Source organism: Simochromis diagramma, unplaced genomic scaffold (assembly GCF_900408965.1).
Source record: "Simochromis diagramma unplaced genomic scaffold, fSimDia1.1 OVJJ01000483.1, whole genome shotgun sequence".
NCBI lineage: Eukaryota > Metazoa > Chordata > Actinopteri > Cichliformes > Cichlidae > Simochromis > Simochromis diagramma.
In genome coordinates this window covers 5453153-5465158 of record NW_024386835.1, presented here as the reverse complement: position 1 = coordinate 5465158, position 12006 = coordinate 5453153, and the positions used below count along the sequence as shown (strand labels likewise).

Below are 12006 nucleotides of genomic sequence, written 5' to 3'. Positions count from 1 at the left end.
GAAATCTCAATGTTGACATGACAGCTAACAAAAACCAAACAACTGATCAACTAATCTAGAAATACACACAACAGCAAATTTATTTACTGCAAGCAAACTTCATTCACTAATAAATACCAATTATTGAACTTAAATCACAATAAGAGATACCTGAACGTATTTCTGTCCTATAAGACATCTATTTATTTTGATATTTAGACGTTTGTCTTGCAAAAGCTGCCAACTGTTCATACAATGAACCAATATTTTCAATCTGCTGATAATGTTTGGACATTTACTCAGAAATCACATTAAATCTATCAATAGGACTGATATAATTCAAATTAGGTTGAAGCTACTGACAGCAGGGATGCATATTCTGGACTTTATAAATTTGTGCCGTCCAAACTTTTCTCCCCCTACATGAACTTAAAGTTTTATCAGTTATCACAGAGTTCAACTGGGAAAACTGCATGTGGTGGGTATAATTGATAGCTGATGAAAAATAGCAGTAGCCAGAAAGAAGCATCAACATTGTGCTTAGAAATCATCACCTGTGTATTTTGACTTTTGTTGCCATGATGCCAGGTCTCTCTTGGAAATGAGATTTTTAATTTCAATGAGATTTTTTTACCTGGATAAATAAAGGACTAATAAAATCTAGTCCGAACATTCACAATAAAATCAAAGATAAAACTAACCACAGAGATTTGTGGGTTCTGCCTTTAGCATTGAGTCGATGTTCCATGCGACAACGTCCACAGCTAATACTGTGATCACAATTTCGCCTATCTCTAAGGGGAAAATTCTTGATATTGCCCAAGACATATGCTCATGTGACAAATCATCTTTCGGCCTAACTGAGATCCAGACGCACGAACGCCACAGATACACAGAAACATTTGTGGGCAGATGAGAATGCTATTAATACACATATAAGCACACACAGCCTCTCTCACACACACATGACACACACTCATTAAAGCAAGTGGTGCGATGCTATTAATATGTGGAGAAACCGGCACTGTCCTCAATCACATGCACTTGCTTGATTACACACAATAACACAAGTGTTAAATGACAGGTGACACTAAAAATAAACTGGCACGGTTACATATGCTGAAACTTGCTCAGAGAGCCACAGTGTTCCTTCAGCAGAAACAAATGGGCACTATTAATACACTTAATACACCAACACAAGCACTATTAGCCGTGTATGCACCCTCAACTGTCACACAAGCAGACTCTTCTTATGCAAACACAAAGACCTGCTGTGTACACTCAAAAGAAACAACTGCAAGCTATTAATATCTTAGGGTGCATAGGATGGACAAACACACACACAATGAACACATAAGGAGATTGATACTCCAGCTGCTCGGAAGTGGGGGACAGAATGTGTGCAGCAGCTGTGGATTCCTATGAACGTAAGGAAGAGGAAGGGAGGCAGTGGAGGGTGGAGGGATAGGTGGCAGGAGTGGGGGCTGCTAAAGGTGTCCCGCTTGGTGGAGAAGATGTCATTTTCTTTCCATTGTGAGTGCACAGGCTGGCATATTTGAGGCTTCAGTGTTTTCATATATATATTTTTTTGTTTATTTTATTCCTTTCGACGTATTTTTCCTCTGAACTTCTGCTCTTTCTGCTTTGTTGCTCTTCTAACGAAGCACAAACCTCACGCCTGCTGCTAGTGTTTATGTATATAGTAACAGTAACTAGCACTTAACATGATGTGTGACATCCAGGCTTAACTCCATCCAATACCACTGTGGAGTTCAGGCTAAACCAGCAATAAACAAAGCACATTTTAGCCACAGCGTGAATATAAATACTACTGAACGATATCTGTAGCTCTCTTGAGCTGCAAAGAAGCCATTCAACCAAAATAGCAGTTTCTGCTTGCCTAAATGAACCAAGAGGATGTTATGGTGAAGACTAACTTTAGAAACAGGAAGTCACTGTTTCTTTGTGAGTGTGTGCCTGTGTGTGTGTGCGAGCGTGTGCTCCAGTAAATTGTATGCGTGTGTGCAGGTGCGCGTGTGTGTGTGTGTGTGTCAGTGCATCAGCATGTTGCTGCAGTAGGGCCCACAGAAAGAGGATGGTGGTTGTGAAACGAATATGCTATTACAGAAACCAGAAGTTTGTCCCCTGTCTATTTTTAGCAGCACAACGCTGAAAAGAGAGACAGCGAAGCACGCACACAGATCTTATCGGCATGCACTTCTCTTTATTATAAAGTGCTCCAGATTTTTGTCTTGTAATTATGCAGCTCTTGCATTGTTTTAGGGTGAGAAATAAAACATTGCGACAAATGACGATGGCTAAAAACACCGTTATTCTTGCTTTTGTCATGCCAAAACAAGTGTGTGCTGTGTATGTCTCCTCTTTTAGGCTCTGTTGGTAATATGATAGAAAGCAACCACGAGTTGCTGGAACCCTTCAGGGTCAGCATAGAAGAAACCTTAACTGTTTAGGTAACTCTTTAAATGTACATTGCGGTTACTGGGGTGTTTTTTTTTTCGTCGAGTCAGATAATGAGTCACGCTGTAACGCTGCCTAAAGGAACAGCTTCAGTGTCAGTACAAAAAAAAACCCCACATTTGTTTGGAAATTTGGCTTTTTTAAGTTGTAAATGTTGTAAATATAATATAAATAACATTGGGGTGATGTTGAAAGTGAGTTGAAGCCAGAGATGTATGGCTGTTGCGAAATGAAAAATGTGCCACAGGTGTTTGTTTTCTGTTTAGAAGAGAGATTGGCTTCCTGATCATTTCCTCTTTCTCAGGGGAGCTCACTCGTTTGATGAGCATGTGTGTGTGTGTGTGTGCGCGCGCGCATGTGAGCGTGGGTGTGTGTACGTGTGTGCAAGTTTGTCTGAGTCTCCACCACCACCGCCGGCCCGCTCCTCCAGTGATTGTCTGATTTCCTTTGAAAACACACAGCCATTCTTCTTGTAATACATACTGTGCTGCAGCTACTGGTACTTCCTGTTGCACCTTTTGCTTTATTATTACAGTAGAAGCTTAAGAAAATAAGCCCCTTGAATTTTAACAGTGTTGCATAATGTTCTATTGCAAAGGTATGAACCAGATGACAGTGGAGGGAGGCCCAGATATTTCTGATTGTCAGAGATGAAGTTTTGTCTGATGTGTCACAGATTACTTGAGTTAACTTGCAAGGTAGGATTCCAGTAAGGCACGGACGAGAAGCCTGTAAAAATGCAGGCTTCATTTTTTTTTCCTAGAGACCTTTTTGTCCCATCTTTATCTCTACTGCTGTTGTGGGTTTTAGCCGTGACACAAAAGCTCATCTGTGTTTGTGTTGTCCTCTGCGTTACAATACAGCAAATATTAAAACCCAAGGCTGTCCCTGTGAACAGAAAGTGTTATAGTGAGCTCAGAGTTCTGCTATCAAGCAGGGTAACAGAACTGAAACCATTTGGTTTAAACTGTAAAGTACTATATTGAACTTACTGAATATTAATTCCCACCCTGTATTTGTTTGTTTGTTTTTTCCTTTATGTGTTAATGAGCCACATAGCCTGCAGTCATAAGAGTGTGGGAGTGTTTCTTTCTTCAGAGGAATTCTGTCAACTCAAAATACTTTTCACACACATGATTATTTTATTCTGAGTCAGGATTGCTGTGAGGAATGACAGCCAAACCACATTGTCTGGGCTGTCTGCAGATGTAGGGCTGTGGCTGAGAATGGAGGCCAGTTGAGAAGAACTGTGTAGCCTGTAGTTTTGTTTTGGGCTGGTTGGAGCTAATAACTGCAGCTGCTGTGGATTCTAATAGCCTAATTTCAACACACGCTGGAGGTTAAGACAGAGAAATCAGTGTTTCTGAATCTTTTAGGGTGCGTTATCAGTGTAGTAGATTTCATTGTGTGATCCTATTTGTTAAATTGACAACTCCTATAACAACTGAATAGCTGCAGTGAAAGAAGATCTTCTCACATTTTGTGACATGAGAGAAATTTGTTACTCCCTCTACTGTGCTTTCCACAAAAGTTACTCTAATTTAACACAATATACCAGTAAAGAAAGAAGGGAGAAAAATGTCCACTTACAGGACTTATGTGAGTAATATTGTGTAATATTTTAGGTTACAGTCATTCAGACATACGGGTTCAGTAAATTTCCTCATTCTTACATCCCTCCCATTGCTCTTTACCCTGGAGGGAGCAAGGTGTCTCCTTCCATACTGTATCTCTCTATGCTTTTGTATCAGTACCGAAACATTCCTCATCACGTTCATTGGTTTCATGTGTCAGTTGTATTGAAACGTAAGAGCAGTATGAAGTTACCTGTGGCCATGCATTGTGAACGCTTTTGTTTGTAATCGCAAAATGTGAGACAAACTTCAGCTTGGTGCTTTCTCACTTGTAGCTATAATTAGCCTCCATGTGTGTTTTATCTTTTCCAGGTCATACCATCAGGCCCACATTGGGCCATGCATGCTATGGTTAAATGATTTGTGGTGAAAGTAAAATAAGACATGATATTTATGTTTTCGGTGGCCTTAAGAGTGCATAAATGGATCAAAACATTTTTGCGCCGCCCCCCACCACACACACACACCTTTAAAAAGACATCTGTTTTTCATTAGGACACCGAGACCCGATTCAGATGTCTCGCTCATGCTAATTTAGGCTTTTATTTCTTTCGCTTTTAGCAAAACCTGAAAGGGTGACGACAGATTCATGTGCCTGATCCAAACGCCTTAACCGCACAACGTTAAAATACAACTTCCCACCCTGTTTCTTTCACTTCTTTTATGCATCTCCAACCCCAGCATATACAAGAATCTTTCATTTTTTTGCTTTCTGAATGTAATGTCCTCGGTATAAACCGGGAGGAGACACAAATTTGGAGCCATCCGCTGTTGCAAACCCCTTGTGCTTAAGGGAGCAGACAGAAGAAGCTTTAGTTTTGGATAATGAGCAGTTTACTTGAAGCGGGAAAGCTTGAATGTGGTGATGATCTCTCTATGACAGGCAAACTTCAGAACAAGTGATGCAGATGAAGCAAGAAATGTTAAAGAGAAGCCTTCTGATTTTTCATCTGCTACCTACATAACAGTATCTATTTGCAAAGTCAGCAACATAATATGTTTCTCTCTCTCTCTCTCTCTGCCTCTCTTTCTCCATCTTTAGTGGATGTGATCATCAGTAAGCAGGTTTCTTTGCCCGTTAATGGGAATCCACCCATGGACCTAAGTGTGACCCGCAGGTTGTTACATCCAGGCCCAGATTCGGCCATGCTGGCCCCCCGCCCTCCTTTCTTCATGGGATCCCTCACCGCTCAACATTGTGCCCAATTCTCCCAGCAGCACTTGCAGGTGAGGTCAAACTCAGATGTCAGTTCTCACCTAGTTGAGCTGGACAGTGACATAATGAAGCTTCAGCATGAATTGGACATAGCATGGATCAGTGCACTGGCTGAAATCAGCCAGTTTAAATCGTTACATTGAAAGTTTCTGTTTCTTCAAAATTCAGTGCATGGAAACAGAGACCAAATACCCTCATGACATTTTGCCCCTGTTCCAAAATTGCTACATCTGGCATTTATTTATGAGACTATAAGATAATGACCGCCTGCCACATCAGCCACAGAAAAAAGCAGCTGCTTTCACCGCAGACCTTTAACCAGGTACTGTGCAGGACTCCTCAGAAATGAGTAAGAAGCAGATTTAGGTTACTATAAACAAACCATTTTCTCGGCATTTAATTTGTTATTGACACTTGTCACAGATTAACTGACTGATGCAACACTTCAGTATCCTGTTTTTTTTCTTCTATTTTTGTAAGCTATCTTATTCGAGATGTGTGTATTTATGTGCTTGTCAGAGACTGACAGTTGCAGATTTGTCCTTTGCTTGTGTAGATTTTAAAAATGCATTTCTCTGTGTTTTTTCCGTCAGTATAACATCGAACAAAGGCAAAGAGAGATGAGTGAAGAGAAAAGAGAAGAGCTACATCAGCTGATTCAAAAGAGTAAAAACGAGCAGAGTGAGTCCTGTGTTTTCTGTTTTCTCCACACTGTCATGTGTTTTCATCAGTTCTTTAAGCGACCATAAGGTGGTTTACGTGCTCTTCTTCTGAGTCATAGCACACTGTATGTTTTACTGAAAAAGAGGGGGATTTCCAGCAGTACTGTGAGGTATTCTCAGATTCCAGGGAAATTTGCACTCATATCAAACCAAAGTCAAACAAACAAGCTTGTTTTAGGAAAGCGTTTTTATTTTTACAATGTAAAGGAAATGAAGAGTGCAAAGAGGATCTTGGCTCTTACTTCTGAATTTTCTTGACTGCTTCATGGGAAGTTGTAATAGAAAACGGTTGTAATTAGACTATTTAAATACTAAATCACTATTATTTCTTATTGTCATCCACACTCTTGGACATATATCTACCTGCCCTTTGACTGTGTATGATCTTTTTTTTTCTTGACAGGTGCTATAGCCAGTCCCCTGGTAAAGCAGAAACTTCGGGAACACATAATTATGAAGAGCCAGCCAACCCATGATAGAGTGACTCCCAACCACAGCAGTCCTGTCCCAGGATTCGGGTGAGAGACATCAATGATTTTTCATTGATACAAACACAAAACAAATGCAAACACAGCACACGCTCAGCAAAAACTTTATTGTGGTTACTTAAAATTGACACAGTCTGTTGTTCTGTTTTGGTCACAAGGCTCCGGGTTCCTGATATGTCCCCGAAGCCTCAGCCTACACCCTGTGACCAGCGCGCCTTGAGAAGAACAGGTGAGACTCCTGCGGCTGTAGCCGTGTCCGAGATTGTGGTTCTCACCCTGAGGTTAAATTTGTAGAGGTCATGTGATTTTAAATTTTAAGTCTGCTAGACTGAAATCACCTGCAATGCTAACACTTAATGTTTAAACAACCTGTCTTCATTGTCACTGACCTGTCCAAATAATGGAAAAAGTGAGGGAGAAAAGGCGTGTCCTTTGCATTGAGATGAGAGAAACTCATTTTTACATCAGCCCTGCAGGGTCAAAGAGAGATTGAACAGCCATAAATAAAACAAACAAAAAAAAAACAATAGATACAGTGAGACACAAAGACCTGAGCGGTTATATAACTTGGTACGGTATGTGTAAAATGAACTGCGTGAGAGTCCAGAGCAGTTCTCCATCACTGTGTGAATGAAAGCGAGCGTGGTCACGCCTTCCTCTACATTTCTCTGAGTACACGTACCATTATTTATTTGCGTTACCCTAGAACCATCAGCGCGCACACACACACACCCTCCAGTGCTTTTGTTGGCTCTGTGACAACACAAATTTTTCTTTTATCCACTTTGAGTCAGCCACTGATTGATTACTTTATTCAGGTTTATTGGAGACTGACCAATGTATACAATGGACATTTTGATTCTCTTGTCCAGGGCTGAGGTATTTGTTTTGTGGGGTTATGGTACAGAAATTGAGCACGTCATTATAGTGTGTGCGTTGTTGAGTCGGTGCTTTCCTGCCGGTGTAGCCGATGTATAAAGCAATGATATAGTAATGTGAGTTTGAGAACTACAAATACCTTTCTTTACTCTTGATGAGAGCTTATGGATTTTTTTTGTGTGTGTTTGCGTGTGCCCATTGCTTCACGTGTATGTGTTTGTGTGTGTGTGTGTGTGTGCAGTGTCTGAGCCCACACTGAAGTGGAAGTTAAAGAAACTCATCACCACAAGGCCAAACCCGCTGCAGCGAAAGATCAGTGCCCCTCCTGCAGTCAAGCACAGGACCGAAACTCTGGGTAAACTATTTACATTCACTTGGATCTCTGTCAGAGTTTTATTCTTCGGCTCTGTTAGCTGTTTCTTGTTAAAGTTTCTTTGATCTCGCCTTTCTAACCTTCCAGAAGCGCTCACCATCAGATTTCAGCACAGCTTGATAAATTTTCCATTATGGCGTAAGCAACTGATACTGGTGGGCCTCATAGGTTTCTTTCCATTCTGTCGTGCAGACTCTTCCCAGAGTGGCAGCAGCAATCCAGCATCAGGGTGCAGCTCTCCAAATGACAGCCTCCATTCAGATAATGGGTCCCTACCACTGGCTCATGAGGTAAGCCCTTTTGTATATATATAAGTACATATAGCAGGTTTTCTTGTCCCCCTTAGCATATAATGAATGCACAGTGAATCCTCAGTGAACTATTTAACCATACACAAGGTTCTTTTAAACTTTTCATTATGCATTAATTTAAACAGTACATCCAACTTCTCTCTGTTCTGAGAAGTAGAAAAATATACACTTGAAGTACTGAAATGCTTAATTCTGATCTTTTCGGTGCTCCATCTATAGCCGAATAGCCGATGTCAAAATAAATTTGTGCAGTTTTCTTTTCACTATGTTGAACATATTTATCCTTGACTTGATAGTTTTGATAGTACTGTATATATAGTACTTTATTTAACACTTTTACTACAATCAGGTTCAGGTTTAGATGAATACATATATTTAGAGATCAATAATATGTTAAAATGTAACGAAAATAACCTTCCTCATTCAGTCACAGAGGCTGTTGCTGAAGGATGGTAATTTAGCTCGATTCACCGTGCCTTCCAATCCCCCTGCGATCCCCAACATCACTGCTGGACTTCCTGCACAGGTGAGCAGTGCTAGGATTTCCTCCAGAATCAATGCATACAATATTGAGGTTGTGCTGCTCCTGTTCCTGAAACTAGCACCACTTTAAAGGACACAGCTTGCATAGATAAACATTCATACTGTTGATCTATTTGTATTCAAGTGTGATATCGTTTCTGAAATAGTGCCTGCACACATGAACACTTATAGAAACTTGTGGTTTCACTTCCTTCTTGAACTGTGTGCGGCTTCTATATTTTGTGAGTCTCTCTTGGTAATTTACCACCTTTTTGACTACAATAACACAGTTCAGCAGTCCATCTATGCACTGTGACAGACTGTCAAACCCCTAAACTATCCATTAATACTCAGCTTTTCTCATTTTTAGACTACCATAAGAGGGAAATTAAATTAAAGTAAATTACTAGTGATTGCTTTAGAATTTCCTGTCATCTCCTCTCGTCTTTCATTCTCTTCTCTTTCCCCAGGCTGACTTGCGAGAAGCAAGGCCATTGGCAGTATCTGGTCTCCATCAGGTTTACTTGCCTCTGGAAGAAAGCAGTCCAGCTCTTTCTCAGCGGCTACAACCTGTGTTCATACTGGATCCACACACCAGGCTTCTGCGCCCCCAGCTTGTCTCTCGTGAGTTGTATTCCTGTTATACCTCAATGTGCATATTGAACACACTGACTTGCCATTGCTTACTCAATGGCAAGTCAGTGGGATGGTTGTTCACAGACTTTATGTTTTTTTTTTTTATATAATGTAAGTAAATGTATGTACATATGAATTCTAGATACAATACAACAGCAGTGCATTTTACTTTTTTGAAAAATAGCAGTCAGTAAAAATACGAAATAATGACGACGTAACACATAAATGAGTCCAGTTAAGCCTGAATATGGTGAACTTGGAAACAGAGATGAGTGGAATTTAACAAAACAACCACAGTAAGTCTTGTTAACAAATTTAGAATGACATTTGCTAAATATATATATATTGATTGATTGTGTTATTAAAACTGGAAAGTGGGGGCTCTATAAAGAACTACATAACAGTCTGCACTTCACACTTTTTCACATTGTTTATAGTCAAACTCTTTATTAATTAATTAATTTCAACCTCTGACAGGATCTTTTGCTCTAAGCACAGAGATTTAATTACCTCTTTCCATAGTTTTTCTTTTATCCATGATTTCTGAACTGAGCCCAACAAATAAGCATTTCCTTTTCTTCTATTCCTGTAGTGAATCTCTCAGTTTCACCCTGTGAGAAATTGTGCTTCTTCTTTACTGTTATCTTAACCCAAGGTTTGTTTTGTTTTTTGTTTTTAAAAAGAGCTATTTCATATGCTAATGCTGAAACAAGGCGCCGACTCCGTTCATTCATGACTGATAATGGAAGAGGAAGTCGGGCTCAAAGAATGAGATATATAAAGTAGGGTAGTGTAGGCGCACATCTCTAAAAATCTGAGTAAAAGAATATAAATAAATGTCTGCCATTCTAAGTATACATAGCTTTAGTTATGAATGGACGCTGACTTGCATCAGATCCATCCTGACTCGCTCTACTGATGCTAAAACAAGTTCAAATGACTGCATTTAAAAAGGTGTGTTTGTGAGAGGTCTCTAAGACTCTATCGAGAGAAGATCGATACCTTGTCTGTGTTGTGCTGTGTTTCTGTTGCATCATTTTTCAAAATGGCACGAGGGCGCTCTCTGCTGTAAATGCTGCTCTACATGCAAGCAATGCATGGCTCTCAATATTTTTCTTTTTGAGTGTTTTTAATATGAAATACAGCTGTGGAATATTTCATCCTTCTACAATTGAGTCCAATAACAATAATCGATTTAGATTGGATTTTTTTTTTCCTGCATTCTTGTTTTTCACCTCTTCTAAAACATTACGTTTCTTCTCTTCTCCACAGTTCCTGGTTTGAGCACCATCTCTCTGCAGCAGCACCCTCACCTGTCTACTCTGTCCAGAAGAGAAGGTCACAAACCTTTGGAACGAACACGTTCAGAACCGCCACCCTACAGCCACTCACAGTTATCTTTGCAAACCAGCCATCACCCGCACATCCAGCACTCGCTGAACCAGCAGTACCACAGGAGCGGGGTGGAGAGATTCAAGCAGAATTCACACCTGAGCAAGGTGAAAGGAGGCTCATTTCTTAAGAAGTATAATCTAGTACTAACAGATTGACTAATGACCACTGTGTGCACCTGCTTGGATTTCCTTTTTCATGATCAGTCTTACTGAAATATGTCTTAAAGAGAGTCCTTATTTTAAGAATTGAAAACTGTAAAAGTTCTAGCTTACGTGAGCTGGGAAAAAATATAGATAATAGGCTTCCTCTGACACAGATCCCATCAGAGGACATGGACCTAGAGGAGACTGGATCGGGATCAGGTTCGGGGACAGGTTCTGTGTGCGGCTCAGAGCCCGGATCAATTTGTGAGGATGACTATCGGCGGAGACAGAGCAACGCCAGCACAGACTCTGTGTACGACACAGAGTCTACTACCTCCTCCCGGGAGAGCTTGATCGAGCCTTCCTACTCTTACAATCAGGTAAAAGTCACTCTTACATGTGCACACATAGAAATTATTCTTATTTTTTTTATTGCCTACTGGCGCATGAATCAGTGAATCTCTTCTAATGACCTTAATCAGTAACATATCTTATCATGAGTGCCCCTTTCTGGTCCACTAATGATTAAGTATTAGTTAGCAGGTTAGCAGACAGTATTATGATTACCATTATCTTGCATCCGTAACATAAATGAATTCTTTCGAATGGAGCGTCTTTTTGCCATCAGGAGGCACTGTTGCCTTGCTAATACAAGCAGAAGACTTTGATTTACAGTATCACTTCAGTATTCTTGGAAGAGCTCACTTTTCTTTATCAACAGTCTGTTTTAGAGAAGGAGAAATAAACACACCAAATAATAAGTCTCTTATTCGAGTTTAGCATATTGTGTATGTGACAGGTTTCCTGCAGGGAGTCTTTACTATGTGCAGCTGCTGATAAATCCTTACATATTCTTGTCTATTGTCTGTTCTTTTTTTCACCCACTGTTCTTGCAGAGGCAGGTGATCCTTAGACCAAGTCTGCAGATAGATCCGATGGGTGTGCCATCCTTAATTTGGCCTCACCAGCCTGTCAGTCGGTCCCGGTCCTCCCCCGCCTCCACCTCCCTGCCTCCTGCTTCACATCAACCCACCACCATACCTTCCATGTCATTATCCAACCCTGCTACAGACACCCAGCTGCGCTTCACCACAGGTGAGTGACAGTTGATCAGCAACATTAAAAGAAGCATTCCAACTACCTGAGGATGTAATTTGATTACAAGATATGACGATGGTATTACAACATTATTGAAGAGGGACAATATGGTCAAATGATGTGTTTCCATGT

The 12006-nt window shown here is 40.5% G+C and overlaps 1 protein-coding gene across 2 annotated transcripts in view; it reads left to right on the top strand.

Moving 5' to 3' along the window:
* LOC120731769 (histone deacetylase 7-like) overlaps positions 1–12006 on the top strand; it is a 39826-nt gene that overhangs the window by 13658 nt on the left and 14162 nt on the right. For both annotated transcript variants that reach the window (XM_040028986.1, XM_040028987.1), the window contains exons 2-12: positions 5134–5318; positions 5901–5988; positions 6433–6547; positions 6676–6746; positions 7638–7751; positions 7962–8059; positions 8508–8606; positions 9073–9226; positions 10511–10737; positions 10950–11156; positions 11673–11871. In XM_040028986.1, the coding sequence (XP_039884920.1) occupies positions 5134–5318; positions 5901–5988; positions 6433–6547; positions 6676–6746; positions 7638–7751; positions 7962–8059; positions 8508–8606; positions 9073–9226; positions 10511–10737; positions 10950–11156; positions 11673–11871 (1557 nt within the window). The remainder of the gene's footprint in view (positions 1–5133; positions 5319–5900; positions 5989–6432; positions 6548–6675; positions 6747–7637; positions 7752–7961; positions 8060–8507; positions 8607–9072; positions 9227–10510; positions 10738–10949; positions 11157–11672; positions 11872–12006) is intronic.